The sequence below is a fragment of the Carassius gibelio genome, chromosome B8 (assembly GCF_023724105.1).
Source record: "Carassius gibelio isolate Cgi1373 ecotype wild population from Czech Republic chromosome B8, carGib1.2-hapl.c, whole genome shotgun sequence".
In the NCBI taxonomy this organism is placed as follows: Eukaryota; Metazoa; Chordata; class Actinopteri; order Cypriniformes; family Cyprinidae; genus Carassius; species Carassius gibelio.
In genome coordinates, this window is record NC_068403.1 from 15,915,299 (window position 1) to 15,937,856 (window position 22,558).

Here is a 22,558-nt window from a genome sequence, read left to right on the forward strand (position 1 = left end):
TAAAGGCATAACAGCAAATTTCTGAATCATTCAAAGGGTCATAGAGATAGTTATGAAAACAATAATTATGACCATTTCTGGCACAATATAAGTTGTCTAACATTAAAAGAGCACTGTGGCACAAAAAAAAAAAAAAGTCTGATTTATAAAAGATTATTAAAATAACCAAAACGTGCGAGACATTATCCGATCCAGTACAAAATACACCCGTTTAGGCATGTGGAGCATTTAATGCATCTGAGGAAAGTTTTATGTCCTCGTACATTAAATACAAAGGCACATGACATTACCTTGACATGTCTCTGCATGGACACTCATTGCTCATGGTTGGCCTTACTTGACAGCACTCATAGGGGACAAAACAAGCAGCTGCCAAAACCTAAACCCCTAAAATTGGGCCATAACCCTGTAGGCTCATATTTGTGTCATTCTAATTTAGCGTTCCTAATTAAGCATCAAGGGCCTTTGCATTTGTCATCTGGGGGTAGAATAAGCCACACAGTGTTGATATTTTCAGGTCTGTAAAAGTGTGATGTCCTCTCTGCTCTTGAAAGTTTTGAAGCACACTATAAAGCCCTCACGTGCCCTCTCGTGATGCCTTATCCTCCATAATTCTTACCACTTTAATTAATAGCTGCACAAACATCGTGCATCAGGCAAATTTTTATTTGGCCGATCAGAAACCTTAAAATTACCTTTTAGACAGCAGGTTGCATTGGAGACAACTTTTATTTTAATCTTATTGAAGTCTGAACGGCTTCGACATTCTAAGTAAGTTCCACGCCGGCGTGCCACAAGTTCAGATTTAATGACATACTTCATGAGAGCCAGTCACCAGCAATCACAGCTTTGCAGGTGAGAATGAAACTCAAAAGTGAAGGCTGTCAAATGGAACAGCTTGGCCGCTCTGAAGTCTACCTTCACTGGGGGACGTTCCCTGTCCATTCCCATCACATCATTCCCAGCTTACTCACTTCATTCTACCCGTCTGTGGAAAAGATGGCTTTGGGCTAAAATTAGCATTCATTCCTCCCAAGGCTGCGCAAGGACATGTGAGCGTACGCGGTTATGTCTGTCTGCCTCTTGGCAGTGCTCTGAATACCCATTCATGAGAATAATTTTAATACTAATGATTATTTTTATGTAGTTATGTTTCTTGTCTTTAAATTGGGCCCATTTTTAGCTAACTGGAGAGTGGAGAATTTGACCTTGACTTGATGAAAAATGAAAACTTAACCATGTGTGAAGATTGTGTAGTTTGTGTGTCAGTACTGGTGTCAGGATTCAGTGTTTATAATGAAGGAGCAGCATCCGTTTAACTGGAACTAACTTTCCTTTTTTCTTTTTTTCTTTTTTTTTTTACCCTGGGTGAGCTTTTTTTAACCACATAAAGACAGCGTTGTCCATTTTACTTCATTATAATCATTTTATTAAAATTGGAACACACACTGTTCTAAAGGTATTTTGTTTTATTTTTAATTGTACTATATAATCTGTGTTAAATCTATTACTAAATGTTTTTTGTTTTTTTTACTATAATAAATACTGCATTATTCCATGACCTATATGTGTGTGTGTGTGTGTGCGTGCGTGCGTGCGTGTGTGTCAAAGTTAATCAATTACTGTATTTTGTTACTAGTAAATATATTGTTATTCGTAAACATACATTTGGTAGCATATTTGCCCTGCATTATTCCAGTAAAGTACTGTTCATTGTATTTAAGTCAAAGTTCTATATATATATATATATATATATATATATATATATATATATATATATATATAAGTTACTATATTTTGTTAATGGTAAACAAAACCAACAATCATTATTTGTTTATGTAAATTATGTACAAGTTTTTATCTTTTTGCCTAACCTTTTAACTTTTGTTGTATCTTCCATGCTAAATAAATATTTTGCAGTTAAAATTCTCCCAGTATAAAATCTTAATGTCTACAATTGTGATATTTGTTACAGTTATCTACAGTTACCTTTACAGTAAAAGACCGGTCACACCAAGGACAATAACTATAAAGATAACAATATAGTTCTAAAAATCGTTCTCAGTATTAAAGAATAGCAGAGTCCACACAACAAATATAACAATAAATGAAGTGAGGAACAATATCATTGGAATAATTTTCAGAAAGATTTTTTCCAGCTGATGAATGATACAAATATTGACAGCCAGTCAGAATCCATCCATCTATAACAAGCTTGAGAATTTAAAGAGGCAGACGTATGTGCGCTTAGAATAAACAAACCAAACAAACTAACGCTAATATCGTTATCTTTATATAGTTATCATTCTTGGTGTGAACGGGGCTTAAGTCAGAAAAAAATAAAGGTTTATAGAGCTGGTAATAATGTTTCTGTTGCTACTTGATTCATGTAGACATATTTGGAAGATGATAAAACACTTAAGTAATGGAATCTAAAAAGATAACATTTTCTTTCTTATTTAATCTCTACCGCATTTTCTTTCTCTCAATCCAAATTTGTGCAAAAGTAATATTTGGTTATTTGCTAAATTGAAAACCATGATTGTGTTATTTTTTTCCTGGACCTACTTCTGCTCTTTCTTTTTCAGTCATTGTGGAAAAATGCTCTTCTCAGCAAGATGCTTTTTCTTTTATCACTGCACATGGAAAATCCCTTTTCTTCCGACATTATTCTCTCTTTCTCTGTGTTTTTCCTCTCATGTGCTGCAGGAGATTTCAGACATGGATGTGCAGGAGCTGGTGATGAAGTCTATAGGTCGCCTGACCCTGGTGAGACAGACCTTCCCTCTCCCACAGAACTCCAGCCAGCGCTGCGTTCGGAACAACCACCGCATCAACACGTCCCTCTGTGACCCAAAAGACCCAAAGGCACAGATGCTAGAGGTGTGATACATTCCACCATACTCATAACTCATGCATTCAAGTTAATCACAAGTCATTTGACTTCATTTCCTTTTTTGATTGTGTCCATTAACTGTCATCATTAGCCTTTGAGCTAACTTCCTTTGAAAACTAGAAAATGCCAATGTGTGAATTAGCAGTCTTGTTTTGCTGGGTTTTTTAGTTCCTTTACCGTGCATGTGGGTGCCATTCCTGTTTTCTAACTAAATTTATTTTCCCATATGTACATATACACAAATGACAAAATAAATTAACAGATGTGTTGTGTATTGAGCCACATTCATTACTGGTAAACACTGCATGGTATGTCAATACACATTATTTTTCAAAAGCCTTATCCTATATCAATTCATAGTTGTGTTGGCATATGTTGGTACTGACAAGGCAAATATATATATTCAGCAAGTCCGGGAGATATTTTTGATATTCACAAAACAGGACGATGATTTTAATACCGTTATTATTTGGTCATTAAGTTACCAACATTAGTTTCACAATTCCTTCTTGTGTTTTGAAAATCATTTCAATAGAGATATTTTTTTAATCTCTATAATTAAAAATTCTGTAGCAAAAAAAAAAAAAAAAAAAAAGGCATTAAACTTGAAAAGTTTGCGTTATCAATTTACAAAGGCCTCTGTATGGTTTTAATAATAAGAAAAAAAACATACAGTGTGTAAATAATAATTTACAGTCTACCTTCAGTGTATTGCCTTATATGTTGTTATCCATAAATTAAAATGATTAAATAGTCTGAATAATATATGTAATAAAAACACTTTCATGTAGATCACATATGTGCAAACAAATGAGGTTAAATCTCAAAATGCACTTGCAAGTGAATAATTTGTGTTATTTTTTGTTTGATTGTTTGATTGTTTGTATCCACATACATTTTTGGGGCCACTCTATGTATTGTATTTCATCAAAATCTAGAAAAATGTTGAGTTGTAATTCAGCCATTATTTTCAGAATGTGAAATAAGAGGAGACAGGTGCTCTTCTCCATGTAATGTTGAATGCATACTGTATAAGCAGCTCATGTTTTACTCTAAGGATTCCTTTTTGCTCAGTATTCAGGAGTTCTACCCTCTTTTACCCTGCACTGAAGCATATCACATCCCTCTTTCTTGACATATACCTTCCCTTTGGAATACTCCTTTGCACCTTTTGTTCCCTTTAGACCACCAATCCCTCATCTTCCCTGGAGAGAGCCACTAACTCCTGCACTTCAAACAGGCTTAATGGATTTACCTGGTCAGCCGATCTTCTCCCCCCTGAATTTAACCCTGTCTTTATCTATCTACCCCTTTGGCAGTTGCAGCTTTGTTGCATCGGTGGTCTCGACTCATGTCAATGCTATATCATGAAATAGCCTTCTCGGCTAAAAACAGCCCACCCAAAAAAATGCAATATGGGTCCAAGAGATGAAACATAAATCAATAAGTAAGCCCTTTATGTTTTTGTTCTTGAAGATGAAAAATACATTGAATGGGGAAAAGCCACACAGCTCGACACTGTTGCTTGGTAGACTTGTGGATCACTGTCAAGTCTGCTTCTTTGGGTCATGGCTCTTTTTTTTTTTTTTTGTACCCCCAGTTGCTTTATGGGAGTCAGGAAGAGTAAACACAAGCAGCACTGGTGTTTCCTTTCATTGCTGGGATGGCGAAGCCCATTCCCTTGAAAACCAGAGGATGAAACTCAAGAAACATAACACAAGAACTTCATCCCTGTCGACTCCATCATCTTATTCTCCAGTCTGCTTTAAAGTCGATGTACACATATACTGCATAATTGGCAGTTCGTTTGCCGGCTCTCAAAGCCATTATTGCCTCATACCTGCAGATACCTGTTGATGGAGCCAACCATGCATGACTCCTAACATAATTATAATAGCCTTTCCTTTGTGCTCGTCTGTTAACTGGTGAAGATTTTTGTCAAGACCATGGCCATATGCGAATAGATTACCTGAACAGATTGCTTTCTTGACAATTATGGCAAACCAATGTTGATAGCGAGAGGTTTTTCTCAGCTATTTGTCAACATGGTTGAGATTACTCAGACACTCGATACAGTGTCAAGTATGTGGGAGCAGAGCGGGTTAATAAACAACGCTGGAAACCTAATGACCGCTTCACTCTATTTATTACCTTCTCATTAAAATGGAGACAACACTCGGGTTAGATCAGAGCCGTGCAATTGATCAGAGCGGAATTAACTTTCTCCTTTTTGCCAACATCACTCGAAGTGTTAGAGCTTCTGTATGAGTGAAGTTGCCAGTTGTCCTGTATAATGCAGAACTGTATCTTAGGTAACAATGTTGTGTGCTATTTAAATGCTTTTAGCCTTCAATTTCTTATGGTTTTTTTCACTACCTATCAAAAGTTTCAGGTTGCTTTTTGAAAAAGTTTGTTATTCTCACCAAGGCCATTTATTTGATCAAAAATACAGTAAAAATAGTAATGTAAAAAAAAAAAAAATTTTTGTAATTAATATATATTAAAAGGTATTGTATTCCTGTGATGACAAAGCTGAATCTTTAGCAGTCATCGCTCCAGTCTTCAGTGTCACATGATTATAATATTATTATAATATGATGATTTAGGACTCAAATTTTTTCTTATTAATGTATAAAAAAGAAGTATGTGGAAACAATGATAACTTTTTCCCTTGATTCTTTGAATAGAAAGTTCAATAGAATATTTATTTGAAATTGATTTTTTCAAACAATATACAGGCCAGATTTACAAAAAAGGGTAAATTAACGCTAGAACACAATTCTATAAAAGCGCGTAATGGAGGAGAACAATGCGCACATTAAAGTACACAGAGGCAGCCAGATCATTTCAATAATGACCAGGAAAATCTACCAAGAGCAGCGCAAATTACTCTCTGTTTTAAGACAAATTTTTTTAGGGGGAATAAAATTTTGGCACAAATACCAGTAATTTGACGAGCACAAACAGTAGTAAACCACTGTCACGGTGCTTAGGAGGGAAACAAAGAGACACGAAGATGACAACACAAACTTGACTTTTAATAAATCAAACCAAAGGAGAGGAACACTAACATGGGGAGCAGTTGAGTACAAACACAGGATGACTCCACAGGGAAACATCAGGCAGACTACAAATTTATACTGAACCTAACGAGGGGCAGGCAGGTGCAGGGAAACAACTAATAATGAGACAACGAGAACAGGTACCAAGCTCAAATATGGGCATAAGGAAACACAAGGGAGAACTCAACACACACAAAACAAGAGTCTGACAACCAGGTAGCATGATTCATTTTAATACACTCCTTCCATAAATTTTGCATCTGAAAGTGAAACTCCTACAAATGCATATTAAGTAAGGTCAGGTGCAAAAAATAACTGCATCCATGCCTTTTCAGCACTAAATCTTCACTGCGCGTCTTTAGTAAATCCTGACAGTAATATTTTAACGCCAGAATTTCTTTACTGTCAGGTTTGATCAATGTATTGCGTCCTTGCTGAAGAAAATGATTAAATATTACAGTATTGAATATTAATGAAAAAAATTTACTTTTTGTATAAAATTAGGAACAAAGCCATTTTTGGCCCGCCTGTTTACATTTAATCAAGACAAAATTGACTGTTAAAACCATGCCAAGATGACCAAATAAAAAAAAATATTGTATTGTTACAATTGATGTCCCAAGTCAGACAAGAACATTAAAGACGTGTATGATGTGTGAAATGAGAGGTACTAAGTGTGTGTGTCTGTGTGTGTGTTTTCTTTTGCTTATTAAACTCCATTGTCTTCTAGAGCTCGTTCACTATGTGCAGCCTGTTGTCATTTCCACTGTAGAGACCTTTCATCCCAGCTGTACCCACTCAGACATAAATCTTTTTCTTGTAAGAGAATATTAATCTGGTGTCTCTGGCTCTCTGTGCTCACATCGTCTGTTCCTTTTCTTTTTGTGTCTTTGTTTCCCTGCTGCTTTTTGACGACTTGTCAGATCACCAACCGCTACATCTACGACACAGTGCTGCTGCTGGCCAACACTTTCCACAGGAAGCTAGAGGACAGGAAATGGCACAGCATGGCAAGTCTTTCGTGCATCCGCAAGGGCTCCAAACCCTGGCAGGGTGGCAAGTCTATGCTGGATACTGTGAAGAAGGTACAGTACTGTACAGGACTTTACGATAAACATGACCTGCTGGCCAGTCTCAGGCTATTTGAAAGAAATGTGCCTTGCAAAATTAAAATTTTGGTTTTCTTTAAAGTATTGAATGTTGAGGTTGTAAAATCTACTGATTTAAACGTATTAACAAGGTAGAGTTATACAGACATAGATTGTGAAATTGAGTAGACATAGTCTTGAAATCATTTTTGGTAACCATTACTTGAAGACTTGAAGACTATAATGCGATATAAAGGGTTATTAAAGGGTATAATGCATTGTAATTATTCACAATGTGCATTGTAATACATTATTTGTTAAAATGCATAGTGTAGCAATAAATTGATAAGATATAGATACAATGATTCATGAGATTGTACAGTGCATTATAAGGTATATATTACAAGGCATAATTAATGCATTAAAACTACTTTTATAATGCATCACACATAAAGGCTTTAAGTATAGTGTTACTGGATTTTTTAATAATAAAAAATGTATAAATTCATAGGTAACATTTATTTCTATATTATATTTAATGTTTCACATTTACTTTTATTAACAGTATTATTGTATAAGTAACAAAAACAATGATATTAATATTTCAGGGCTCCAGTCTGTGAATGGTCACATTTTGCAGAAAAAATTTCTGCGAGTAAATTTTGTGAACGGTCGCACTGGTGTGACCACCACGTTATTCAACTCATGCTGCCATTTCTGTTGCATATGAGAAACATCAAACAGCAAACTAAACAAAAGCGTAACAAAATCCCGTTACTCATTTGACCTGCACAGCGCTTACCATTTATCGGCTCGGACCATGACAAAAACAAACTCCGAGCCCAAAACAGCTTTACTTAAGAACCAAAGTTGATTTCGGGACACTGTTACAGTACAGTACTGTGAGATCCAGCGAGAAGTATTTGAATTTGCCGCTGAATTAATAAAGATTGTCTGATCTGTTATAAACTGATCAGATGGTGCTGACGTAGAAAACCAGAAGCAGTAGTGCTAACTGTAACCATGGTGTTGCAGAAATAGTCAAATGTTATTAAAGTATTAATTTCAGGGTTTTTTGCAACGTTTTGAGAGAGAATTTCAAGCTATTTTCAATGACTTACAAGCATTTCATACAACTGTTTTAGCACTTTCCTTTATATTTTGAAATGATAAAATAACAGTTATAAAATCACTATTATAAAATATCAAATCATCAAGAAATCCGATTTTGTGTATGAAGTAAACCAAAACGTCACAGTTTACATTAATGTCATCAATAACTCACCCTCATGTCGTTCCAAACCCGTAAGACGTTCATCTTCGGAACACAGTTTAAGATATTTTAGATTTAGTCCGAGAGCTCTCAGTCCCTCCATTGAAGCTGTGTGAACGGTATACTCTCCATGTCCAGAAAGGTAAGGAAAACATCATCAAAGTAGTCCATGTGACATCAGAGGGTCAGTTAGAATTTTTGAAGCATCTAAAATACATTTTGGTCCAAAAATAGCAAAAACTACAACTTTATTCAGCATTGTCTTCTCTTCCGGTCTGTTGTGAGATTTCAAAACACTGAAGTGTATTGATATCCAGTTCGCGGACAAATCATTCGATGTAACCGGATCTACTTCAACCAGTTCATCGTATCGAACTGAATCATTTAAAACGGATTCGCATAAGCATTAATCCACAAATTACTTCAACTTTTTTAATCTGGCTGACACTCCCTCTGAGTTAAAAACAAACCAATATCCCGGAGTACTCAAACAGTACACTGACTGAACTGCTGTGAAGAGAAAACTGAAGATGAACAACGAGCAGAGCCAGATAAGGAACAAAAGATTGATTCGTTCTCGAGTTCAGAACCGGTTGCATCGATTTTTTCTGATCTCCAGTAGTTCTTTTGTACAGTTCAATTCAATAAACCGGTTGAAGAAAACTTTCAGAAAAACAAAATTATTAAAAAAATTATTTATCAATTAATTAATTTATTGCAATTTTTTGAATGTCTTATCATTTAAAACTGTATTTATGAATTAATTTGTTTTCTTCTTTTTTTTTAGAAAACTTTTCCTTAAAGGGTTAAAATGTAAAAATCAGTCACCATCCAAGTGGAAAACAGTTGGTTTGGTGAAGTGGATCAGTTAATTATTTTTATGAATCAGTCGTTTGATGTAGATGTTGCCAGTATGAAGCAAACCATGACCAGGTCAACAAAAACGGTACTAACTCTGAGCCCTGCTGATTAAGAGATGTGTTTGAGTGGGAGTTTGACCTTGGATGCATTTGAATTGGAAACTGAATGACTGTTTGGTTTTGAGGATCGTAATGAGTGTCTTTCAGGGTGCTGGTAGGGGAGTGGGGGAATGTTGTGGTACAGTGAAACTCTCCTCTACTCTGTCTGCCTGGTGTACTGCAGGGCCACAGAACTGGCTCACTGCCTGGGGTGAGATGACAGACAATGTTACAGGGCTAGTGACTGAGTGCTGGTTTAACACCATGCTTGGTGGGGAATGGCTTTACCCCCTAAGGGATGTACTGTTCCTCCTGTATCCACGTGTATCTGATCCTCCAGCATCTCACAGTAGAGATATCACCTCTCGTCTGGCTCTCACCTCCACTCCGCTCCCTGTGTGACAATGATATTAAAGCAGATAGGCCGATTTATTCAGACACTGGGTGACCACAATAACACACTGGCTTGTACCACCTTGGAATCTGCCTAGATTTTAACAGCCTTGTTTCAAAGGGATGTCTGGGAGCACAGGCATGCAATATATAAATATATTGAAATGGCACGTAGTACTACATACTTATTCTACTGTACATCAGCTGGATAATGGCCTTGTATTCAATTCCCACAGGACTGTTTGGACTGGAACGTTGCTTTACAGCTCAATTAGGGGAAGTTTGTGTGTAGCGACTTTACAAAGCAGCAGTTGGTGAACTAATTTGGAAAGCACTCATCAGCTTTTATAATTGGCTGTCTAATTCGTTCTGTCAGCACTGGTATTGGTAGAGTGAATTTACAACAATTATCTGTCTGTTCATGTGGGTTGTCGCTGGGCAGGACATGTTTTGGATTTGGTTTAGGGCTGGGGTTAGGGTTAGGTTTAGGTTAGGTAGGGTCACCGTGATTTTTGACAAGTAAGACATGTTCCTAGATCAACATATTTTGATGATCCTGGATCAACATTATTGTCCAAAAAATATAGACTTAACCCAACCCCTACCCCTAAACCTAACCCTACCCATAATTTATTCCTAAAATCAGTGGGAAATAATAGCTGATTAACAAGGGTGTAGAAGAACTTAACCATGATTGTAGGCCTAAAACAGATAATTCCTGAAAAGGTATATCTCAATTCTGATTGGTTGATTGGAATGTTGTTCCAGGATCAACAAGGATGTTGATCCAGGAACATGTTGTACTTGGCAAAATCATGCTCACCGTTAGGTTATGTAGGTTGGAATGATACTGTGGAGTTATCTTGGATTTTAAATTAAGGGTGCTGACAAAAAAAAAAAAAAAAAAAAAAAAAAAAAAAACAGGGGGGACAAGACTTTTTGCTCATAGAGACAGTAGAGAGAGGAGGAAAAATGGTAGGGTCAGTAGGGGCATAATCAGCAAACTTCACAAGTTGGACTGAAACACTCATCTGCTATATGAGCTCTATACTTTAATATGTTGAAACCTGTGCACAAACCAGTGTGACATGCTCTGATTAAAAGCATTAAAAAGATATTATTTCCCCTTATTGACAAAAAAAATTGAAAATTGCACACCAAGGGGTTCAAGGTTATTAAACAGGGCTCGACATTAACATTTGTCCGGACCGGGACAAGTAGATTTTGTGAAAGGGCAAATGGAGGAGAATTTTACTTGCCCGACCGGACAAGTAACCTGATTAAAATTTTTATAACAAACAATAACTAGGGCAGCACTGAAACGTTTACATTTAAGACACATTATGGATCGTTTTTTGCTCCATTTCGCTAACAAAAATAGTTCTAAGCAAAGCCACAGCAGAACAGTCACGCATCTCTGAGCAACACACAACAGTCTTTAGTTACTAAATGATTCAGCATTTTTGAACGAGTCAATGATTCAGTGAGCCATTTATAAAAATGGTTACTTGCTTCATTCATTGAATTAATTTAATCTATTTATTTTATGAATCGGTTGAATCAATGATTCACTCATTAAGACCTACTGGTGTTAAATTTCATATTTAAAAGTATCATTGCATTTTTCCAACATTTCATATTGGTACGTCAAAAAAGTAAAACATTAATCTAATAACATGATTTATGAATTTGCAATTTTGAGTAAATTATTTTATGGAACCTATCTTATTAAACAGTCTGAGTAAATACATCTAAATGGCACAGTTTCTACTGATTTCATTTACATAGTAACAACCATATAGTGTCTTATTATTTAAACTGAATGTATTGATCAAATATTAGAATTCAATGTAAATCGAGACATGTACATTTAATCAGTTTAGGAAAATATTGTCATTCATAAAGTTAAAAAGTGTAACAGCAATCAATTTAAGGCAAATATAAAAAATATTTCGATTAAAGTAATACGTGATAAAGCACTGATGAGACTGCTTCAGAATAAATTATCACTTTTTTTCCCCCGGACAAGTATCTTTTATACTCGGACAAGTTAAATTACTTGTTCGAAGGACAAGCTCATGTCAAAGCTCAATGTCGAGCCCTGTTAATATAAACTATTTATTTATTTATTTATTTATTTATTTTAATTCTGTAAAGTAAAATATTTCTAATGGCAAAGCTGAATTTTTAGCCCTCAGAAATCATTTTATTTTGCTTATGCTGATCTGAAAGATGTATTATTATTATTATTATTATTATTATTATTATTATTATTATTATTATTATTATTATTATGTTTAATGTTGAAAACAGTTATGCTGCTTTATATGTGAATCAAGAAAGATTTTCAGGATTATTTGATAACTTGAAAGTAATAAAAAAATTATAATAATTTGTATCAGATTTTTTTCACATTGTAAATACCTTTTAATGTGTCCTTTCTGAATAAAAGTATATATATATATATATAAAAATGCGTTCATATTAACACATTAAAAGACCTCCCTAGTGGCACCATTCTGTCCATTTTGTTTGACTGGTCTGACTGGGTTGATACAACAACATTGACTTAAACAATGGTGTGGCTTAGGGGCGGGACTTTCAAGCTGATGACAGCAGTGTGTTAAAGCCCTTATTTGTAGTTCTCTGTGGTGCCACATGTGGGGTTATAATTACACACATATGTAATGTTTAAGTGGTTAATGGAGACATTTTTATCCATGTTTTTCATTAGATGGCAGCCATGCCATGTCAAACACGTGTCAAACTTAAACATTTGATTTATACAGCACTTTATTTGATTTTTATTTATTTTTTGTTTTTTTTTTTTGCAGGGAGGTGTAAGTGGACTGACAAGCTTTCTGGAGTTTAATGATAACGGCATTAACCCCAACATCTACTTTGAGATCCTGGGCACCAACTACGGAGAGGACCGCGGCCGTGGAGTCAGCCGGGTAAGAAACATCCGACTCAAACCCACAATATCGGTTTCGACGCTTCCAGAAACACAATTGTCTCAACTCAAAGAGCTTTTGGATTTTAATTGATAATCACAGAAGCCTAATGAATTCCATCAGCCTCCCTCAGAGAGCACAGTGCATCAGCACGCATTGTTTATCAGTTTTTCTGTTGTTTGCTCGTCTGTTCATCTCAGCTTTGGTGGAGTGAGGAGGTAGTTAAGCAGCAGAGTCGTCCCCCAGCGATCCACAAGATAATTAATCTGTTCTTTCCATTCGTTTGTCGTTAATTACTTTAGTCATATTTATGTGTATTTGCTCATTCAAATATTGGTCCTAATCTATCTCTGTCTTCCCCACGGAATGTGGATCAATTGCTCATGACAGAACGACAGCTTTGAAGCTGAAAAATGTGTGGATCAGGCTACGCTCTCTGATGGGGATGCCCCAATCTCCACCCCTTCTGGAGAAATAAGTTGGCCTTGTTTATTTAACTGGAATAAATGAAATAACTGATTTGTGTCAGTTGCTGATCAGGAAGTCATTTATACGTTCCTTGTGGTTACGCAAAAGCACTCTGTCGCACTTTTTAGCATTTAGGCTGCAAACATCTGAGATTTCACTTTCATTTCTACAATTTTGAAACAATCAATGAAAAGGTTATTTATTATGCATTAGTTAGAAACACAAATTAAATTGAAAGCGGCTTTCTGGTGCATTAGTTTTACAGCACAGTTTATCAGAGCAGAAACCAAATGAACCTACAGTAGCTAGTGGAGTTGGTGTTAACGGTCCAAAATTAACAATCAGCAAATGGCTTTGGTGAGTAAATATAATTGTTATTTGCATGCTAATCAGTCACTTTATGAACTGCAACATTATTTATTTATTCTATTTTTAAAGGCATAGTTCACCCAAAAATAGCTGTGTAAACTCTCATTCTGACAGCACCCATTCGCTGCAGAGGATATACACCAGTGAGCAAGTTATTTGATTCTAGATTTCTCCAATTCTGTTCAGATGAAGAAACAAACCTACCTACATCGTGGATGGCCTGAGGATAAACGTTTCAGTAAATGTTCATTTTTGGGTAAACTATTCCTTTAAAGATCTGACCCAAACCAGTGTAAGTGATGTGATCTGATACGGGATGTTAATCAGATGGCCAGTGATTTTCCTTGAGGACTTTGGTGTGCCAAAGTCCACAGACAACCATCAGACAACAGGCTAGAGTCATTTAATAATGCCACTTCCTCTCATCCACTGGAACTCACTGCAACCTTACTGCCATCATGCACAAATTAAATTGTCAGATTTCATTAAAGATAATGGTCTCTGACACAAACAAGATCTGTGCTGCACTTCCAAAAAATGAAATGAATTTTTTAAGTACAAAGTAATTACATTAAGCAAGTTTCTTTAATCAGAGTGGGTAATTGCTTCAGAAGGATGGCTTGTTATACTGGCTTCTGCTCACTACTGTTGGGAAAGTGCATGAAGAAATGTTTAGTTTAAGATTGAAGAGGCCAGCCGTGTTCAGTACAGCTTCTTAACCTTGTTTAAGAAAACCTTGTGAGCTTGAAGCTTGAATGATTAAGCCATTTTAAGCCATACAATACAATACAAACTATATTAAACGGCAGTTGTTAATTGAAATATTTTGAATAAAGACTTTTATATGATCATGAAATATATAAAATTCTCAAATAAGCTAAAGGGATAAAACTACCCCCAAAAATTAATTACTCACCATCATGTCGTTCCAAACCCGAAAGACCATCGACCATCAACTTTGTAACACAATTTAATATGTTCCGATATTTTTGATGAAATCAGTGAGTTTTCTGACCCTGCACAGACACCAATGCAACTACCATGTTCAAGGCTTAGAAAGGTAGCCAGGACATTGTTAAAATAGTCCTTGTGACATAAGTGGTTCGACTGTAATTTCCCATGTCATTATTCACCATGCATTCATGAGAGTATCACAACGCATGCATGTGATGCTGTTGACGCAGGAGCTGGTGTTCTGACATTGAACACATGGACGATTTTAATGATGTCCTTATACCTTTCTAGGCCTTGAATGTGGTAGATGCATTGCTGTCTATGCGGGGTCAGAAAGCTTTTGAATTTCATCAAAAATAAATGTAATTTGTGTTCAGAAGATGAACAAAGGTCTTACGGGTTTGGAAAGACATGAGAGTGAGTACATATTGATAGAATTTTCATTTTGGGGTAAAGTATCCGTTTAAGATGGGCCTTGAGGTTTCCTTGAAGCAAAATTGCATTAAAAAGGTAATTTCTTTATACAAAATGTATCTTAAGTTTAGGGTTTTTTTTTTTTTTTCTTTTGTTTTTTAACCCTGTTATAAATTTTTTTACTATAAATCAAAGTAATGTAATGAAGTTAATGATTAAACAAGAAACTTGGCCACTTAATTTATTTAGTTTTAATGAAGTTTAAATATTTCATGTACTAATAAAAAGCTGATTTGTGCTATTTAAGCTCTTTATAAACTATATTTTGTTTCTTTCGCAGTGAACAATCTATATTTACACTGGCTTGGTCATTTGCAAACAAATAGTATAGATAATCAGAATGGCAGTTTATCACAAGTTCTGTACATATGTTAAAGCCACTTGTATTTAAACATCTATCCAATTAACTGCTGTGTTTCCAGACGTACACAATATGTTTCCACACTTGTTGACGTTGACCAGAAATCAGAACCTGTTTAATGTGACCCCCTGCTAACACATTAGCAGTAGTTATCTCAGCTTCCTCCTGTGAGGGGGATGTTTTTTCAGCCTGCTGAAAAACTCTATGAACTCTCGAGAGAGTCTTACTGAAAGAATATTTGTAGTTTTTTTTTTATCTTTTATTTCTTTCATTTTAACAGTGTCACAAGAGATTGTACAAACCCTTGGTCTCTTTTCATATGGTCAATTGTCCAGAACATCATCAGCCCCTTCTGAACAGGCTTTTTAATGGCTTTTGTTCCTAACATAGACTTGTTGGTGGAGTAATTGGTGTGAAGGTGACTCCAGGGTAATGAGTGCTGGCCATATTTCAGCATCCTGCTTTACATTCTTCCACTGACCACCGTCTCCAGCTAAGAGATTCAAATGGTGCCTAGTAGTTTTGATTTTATAAAAATTCTATTATATACACTGCAATTTGAGCGAAAAGTAAAAATAAGGTTTTAAAATCTTTGTTTTGCATTCCACTAAATCCTAAAATGTTATTTCCAGCTGTAATTTAGATTTGAATCGCTTTTTTTGGGCTCCCTGTGTATGCACCACTACGGAGATATGTAGATATGTACTTTGTCCATATTGCCATTATAATGGTTTAAAGCAATCTGTCATAATTAGTTTTACCACCATGCAAGAATTAGTTTTCCACATCATTAAATCCATTGGCTACATTCCGCTCACCTCTCTATATATCAGAACATCTAAAAGCTTTACTGTGGCGTAATTGCTCGATTAGCCATTTTGGCTAATCATCCCTGCTGGGACACAAAATATTCTTTTGTTTTTGCTTTCATTGAAAATGTATTAGAGCACAGGTCGAGCAATCAGTGGGAATATGTAATGGAGTTTGCGCTAATGTGAAAGTCCACTGAGCCGAAAGAGGTGGGAATATGTGCAGTGAAAAAGAAGAGGCTAGGTAGAAGTCACTGGGAATAGAGAGGTAGGAGAGTCTATTACTAGCCAACTTAACGTCCCTTCAGCATCAGCCACTCATTAAATATGCATGACCATCAGCAAGCACCAAGGTAGTTAAAACTTACATATAGAGTTTCTAACATCTGCTACATCATTAGCTTTGAAACATATATTACAGATGGAAAGTTTCGTCATTTGAAAGATGTCTTCTTATGCTCACAAAAGCTGAATATATTTGATCAAAAACAGAGTAAAAACAGTAATATTGTGAAATATTTTTTTACAATTTTAAATAACTGTTACTGTTATACAAAGATGAATTTTTAGCAGCCATTACTCCTGTCTTCAGTGTCACATGATTCTTAAGAAATCATTATAACATGCCAAATCTGTGCTTAAGAATGATTTATTGTTAATGTAGAAACAGCTGTGCTGGTTTTGTGGAAACCGTGATACTTTGTTTTCAGGATTCTTTGCTAAAAAGTTAAGAATTACAAAGCAAATAGTAATCTATTGTAAAATTATAATATATTTACTGTCCCTTTTGACAATTTTAATGCATCCTTGCTGAATAAAAATATTAATGTCATTAAAAAAAAAAATCTGACTTTAGACATTTGAACAGTAGTGTAGTTTGCACAAGTAGCGATTCTGGGCTCTCTATCGCCATCTGTGGTTGAATTTAATTGCGATGGAAAATATTTATTTTGTGCAGATTAATCGGATGGTTTAAGTTCAGCATCAAATGTGTGTGCCATCAGTTTGGATGTTGTTTTGCTGGCTAATTAAACCACGCCAGCTTTAGCTAACAGATTTTACAAGATTATCTTTCTTCGTGACAGTAGTTGACCTGAACAAGAAAACTGAGCTCACAAAACAGCTTATGCTTTCAGCAGATTGTGGTTTGACACATTTCAGCATCACAAAACTGAGCTTACGTAGCTACAAGCGCCTGCATTCACACACTTGGATCATTCTCAACAGTGAGCTACAAAGCATTTAAGGCCTGAAACAAGCTCTGTTTGGAGACTTGGTAAATGTGGCCTTCAGGGTATGGCCAGCATAGTACAGCATGACTTTGAGTGTGTTATATTAATATTCGTAAATGGCCCTGGCACCTTTACGACAGGGTGATGTGCATTAATGTGTTCGCCAGCGCGCAAGGGAAGGTTTTAGAAGCGCCTGTGTTAAATATGAGAAAACTGTACAGTGGGGAAAGATATCCCCTCAGGTCTGACTCCCCATTTCCCCCAATTTTCCTTTCCATTAGGTAGATTCAGATTTTCTTTGAGAGGTGCTGTCTCGGTCTGTAGGATTGAAGGTAGAGAGAGAGAGAGCCAGACGAGCAAGGCTATCATTGATTTGTGCTGCTTTAGAGGTTTTCTTTTTTTTTTTTTGGCACATTTTGTCTAGACATCTCCCTGTAGATTGCCAATGTGCCGGGGTTTCTCTTTTCAACAGCAGCCTCTCTTCAATTTTCCAAGAGTAGAAAAGATATCTTCCCCCGTATGTGTGACAAGAATTGTATTATCATATTGTTAAACCAGGAAGTTATTGAATAGATATGGAAGAAGAGCTGGGCATAGCTGGGCTTTTGTTCGTTGCTCTCCCATATTTACTTCGTTGTTCCACACCCCTCCTTACTTCCACATTGTGGATTTATACAGAGATCTATTACTTTTTTTTTTTTTTTTTTGAAGGTGAATATGTATTTGTTCTATTAAGTCCCTCTTGTTTTCTTTTAGACCATCTTTTAAATATAATATTATAGAAATTGCAGATCACAATACAGGTTGTATTAAATTATTTAGGTTATAATGTGAATAAAGTCAGGTTAAAAGTCTCTTGAGGTTTAAAAAAGACACCTAAACTGTACATTTTAGAAACTGATAAGGATACTGCCCCAGACAGCTTTTTACCTCTTTTTTTTCTGAACGATTTCGCTAGGATTTGCCTACTTGGGTTTTACCTTGACCTCTGTGTGAGATGTACTTCACTAAACCTTTAACAATAGTCAGATCTCAGATAGATACCTTTTGAAAAAAATAAATAAATCATCATTCTTGGAAATGCTTTATTAATGATATGAAAAGCCCCATCCTGCAAGATGAGGGGGTTGGTTAAATATTTGTGATCGTAGAAAACAGGCGTTTTGTACACTGCAGTTTTAATGAGAAAATGCTTAATGTTGTGAATGAATTTGCAAATGATTTGTTGTTAGGCATATCAAATACACCATATAGACATATAAACAGGGGGCTGGTGACTTGATGGCTTGGTGGTTTATTTTGTGAATACCTGCAAAACAATACGAGGTGTTTTGTTGTTGGTGGTGTTTTATTTTTTTATTTTATTTTTCACCTCATTTTCAAATGTTACAACATGTAACTTAGATGTTCTTACATGAAAATCCAAACAAGCAATTTTTTTTTTTCACAAGACCATGATTTTGCTGTCATCTCCTTAACACGTTTTTCTTTAATGTGATCTCATGCCCTTCGCATATTCTTCTGCAATGTTTCAGAAATCTGTAATCTTCCCTTTTTGTTCATTATTTATTTATGGCTGTGTATTTAGTGTTTGTATTGTGGCTGCATGCTGTGAATAGTGGTAGAGATAAACATCCCTTGCTTTCCCACAGGATGAATATCCCTCAGTACAGAGAAGCGTAGTCCTCAAAGAAGAGGTGCCTGTCAACGCCACAACTTTTCTGGAGCAAATATCTGTTTTGGCACTGGGAAACACCATAAGACTTGTAGTGTGTTGTAGTGTGATAGATAGATAGATAGATAGATAGATAGATAGATAGATAGATAGATCTACAAAAGGTGTTAAGTCTTAAATTTTCCTTCATAAAACTTGAAGCAACCTTGCTCATTAGTAGAGAGTGTATTGAATGCTCTGGTCATAGGTGGGGGTTCTAGATCAGTCCCCCAGTGTGCCCTCCTGCCGTCTTCTAGAAGAATTACATCATGTAAACCCCAGGATTACTGAAGACAGTGCGGTTTAGACTCTCCATGCATTCACATGTTCCCGCTCCAGCTGGATTAACACAACCCAGCGAGTCTATAGTGTCCACACCTCTCCATACTTTAGTGCCTAGTCTTGCCAGTTGTTTCTCTCACCTTCTTCCTCTTCGGTGTCTGAGGCTTTGATCACCACAGGCTCCTCTGCTGCCTGCTGATAATTACCAAGTGCTGATGAAGCCATCAGAGAAAAAAAAAAAAAAAACTTAGTGTGTGCCACAGGTGCTGTGTCCACTTAACTAAAGGTCAAGCAAAGGTGTAAAAGCATCAAGTGTTTTTTTTTTTTTGCTGTTTTTTTATTTTTTTATTTTTTTATCAGAAAGCAAAGATTACGGTTGATTCAATGCCAACTCTGAAACTCAAACATGAAAAGTTTTGTATGTCAGACGGATTCAGAAAAGAAACGCGTCCCCATTCTTCATCATAATGCCCAAGGCTATTGTCTGTGCTGGACAAAAGAATCATGTGTCCTTCTAGCTCTCAAGGCTCTTTTGTGAAACGTTTATAATTTCTGAATTGAAAATGAATTGTATTTTTGGGAAGCAGTTTTAATCATATTTGAACAAAATCTGCTTATCGTATTTGGAAAGATTTCCACCAACTATGTTTTAAAAGATATTTTTCATGAATGCATATATTGTACTTTGGACATGTTTTTTTTACCTAATCCAAATTACTTGCTTTATTCTGTTAAATTTCAGAAATTTCTGCAGAATTTTTGAAAATACCATAGCAATAATAACATAATTTGACATCTTTATGACAAGGCAAGATAAGTAAAATGTCACTATGTACAACTCGACAAATATTTTATGATATTTATAATTAATTAATAATTGAAACACACACACACACACAAAGAGAAATATATTATAGGTACCTTTTTTTACTTTTTTTTTTTTTCTTAACTGATTTTTAAACTCACATGTATTCAATACTTAGATGTTATGAATTTTTACCTGACAGTTACACCACATCACATTTAGAGTAAATTGAAGCTAGCAAAATAAAGTTTTCAAAATTATGTGAAATTAACTTGTATATTAAGAGTACATTTCTAGCTTGCCATATTGTTTTAAAGTATATTTTTTTAAAGATTTTTCCATTTAATTTTCATGTTTTTCCAAACCCATATAACCTTTTTTCTTCCGCTGAATTTCTGAAGAATATTCTGGCAGCTTTTTTCCATATAATGAAAGTCAATGAAAACTGGCCCTGTCAAGCTTAAAAAAAGGATGCAAAATCACCATAAAAGTGGTTCCATAAGTCATATGTGGTTTTAATTTGTGGCTGAACTGTCCCTTTAAATCACATACATCTTTAATCATTACTTTCCTAATATTCCTCATGCTTGCCATTTTATTCATGAGTGTAAAAAAGAGGAGTAAAAGAGAAAAAGTTCCTTGTCCATCCCTGTAGTAAGTCTAATTAAAGAGCATCTTGGTATCAGGGTCAGTGCTCTTTCAAGGTGCTTCCTCCGGGGAGAGATGGAGCATCACGCCACAGTTTGACAGCAAAAGCACACGACAGCGCTCCCCCGTGTAAAGGCACTTAACAATCCACAAACTGAAATATTCAACAGGGCAACATCATTATCTGCTGGCTGGAAGTGAGGCTACATCATACAGGCTTTATGATGTGGGCTAATCCCATATACAGAAAGTTTCCTCATGACTGAATTAGTGTGTCCCCGAAGCTCACCATCTCATGCCTCGAGCAGCGGATGAAGAGACGATGCAGGGATCTGGGGTCAGGAACCCCCAAGTCTTTCCTGTTCAGCTGCCTCATAATGCTGTTTTGGGGCAGGACTTAAGGGCAGCATAAACTTTAAAACCGCTTTAAATATGAAGGAGAAAGAGGCATTCACAGTTGTTCCTGTCTTTTCTCTGTTTGTCGGTCTCTGGCTCGCTCCTTTGCGTTCCCTGGGAGTCATGTTGTTGGAGAAGGTTGAGTCAGTCCACACTCTGTCAGTGTCTTAATAGGATGAGAAGGAAGTAATTCACAGTTGCCCTAGATATTGCTGAAGGACATAATAGTCTGTACCCAGCTCTAAATTTTAAGGTGGCAGAAAAGAGGGACGTACACTCCGATAAGAATCCTAATTTGATATTAAATGAAGATAATATAAAAATTTCAACAAAGCATATTTTTTATTATTATTTTGCTTTGTTCATGCTCTTTATGAACGTTCAAATTTATTGAATCTATTTTGAATAAGAGTTTTCAATTTTTTTTTTTTTTTTTTTTTTTTTGTAGATCTCTTTATTTTACTGCATCAAATATTGGCATTCATTACTTGCTTTGGGCAAAAAGATTCAAATAAAACATAAAACAGTATTTAAAAAAGTATTATAAATGAGCTTAACTTTAAATATACAGTAAATGTTTAAAATAAAACATTTTAACATAATGCTATACAGTATAAATTTTGAAGAAGTATAGATTATAATAGTATAGATTACCACAATATATGGCAAATACTATACATCTGTTTGTGTGCATTTAATAAATTCTCAGTTAGAAACAATATACAGCATCATTTAGATCTGGCCTGTTACAAACAGACAGTGTTTTGGCCTAGACAGTGAATACAGGTTTGTTTTTCTTTTTTTACATAAATTGTTCAAATATTTTTTTTCCCGATAATGACATTTCTAAGAAATAATTATTAATAATGCTTGCAGTAAGCTCAAACATGGCCTTTCTGGGAACTTCAAAAACTAATTAGTGAATACTTCAGGTGATGTATCTTTGACTTTACTGAATTTATACAGAAAAACACAATTTTAATCTTTTGCATGAACTAATTGACTTTGTTCACGAAGCTTTTTTAAAATGGCTCACGCGTCCTCTCTGAAGCCCTGTGCTTTGACTGAAGATTAAATATTAAATAGATTGGCTTTAGTCCAGCATTACAGTCAAATTCATTATTGTTTAAACAATCATTAGTTCAAATGAATATTTCATTTAAACTGATAATTGTGTTTACAAAACTCTTTTAATTGGAAACATACTTTCATTGCTTATTTATTTTTTCCACTTTTTAATTATTTTACAAATGTGTTTGCAAGAATCAATTTATAGTTTAATTATAGTTTATCTAGGGGAAAGCAGAGTAACATCTGACATACAGTAACCATATCCTAATTCAATTAACAAAAGAAAGTCTTGTTTGTTATAAGAAAACAGTTTAAGCCAGATAAAAACAGCCGTATGTAATTCCTTTTAC

At 35.3% G+C, this 22,558-nt stretch overlaps 1 protein-coding gene across 4 annotated transcripts in view; it reads left to right on the forward strand.

Annotated features, from left to right (window-relative positions):
• LOC127963998 (glutamate receptor ionotropic, delta-2-like) overlaps positions 1 to 22,558 on the forward strand; it is a 409,530-nt gene that overhangs the window by 271,517 nt on the left and 115,455 nt on the right. For all 4 annotated transcript variants that reach the window (XR_008154973.1, XR_008154974.1, XM_052564133.1 and 1 more), the window contains exons 6-8: positions 2,710 to 2,883; positions 6,882 to 7,043; positions 12,506 to 12,625. Coding sequence is in view for 2 of the 4 variants with exons in the window: in XM_052564133.1 (XP_052420093.1) it covers positions 2,710 to 2,883; positions 6,882 to 7,043; positions 12,506 to 12,625 (456 nt within the window). In the remaining 2 variants the exon portion in view is untranslated. The remainder of the gene's footprint in view (positions 1 to 2,709; positions 2,884 to 6,881; positions 7,044 to 12,505; positions 12,626 to 22,558) is intronic.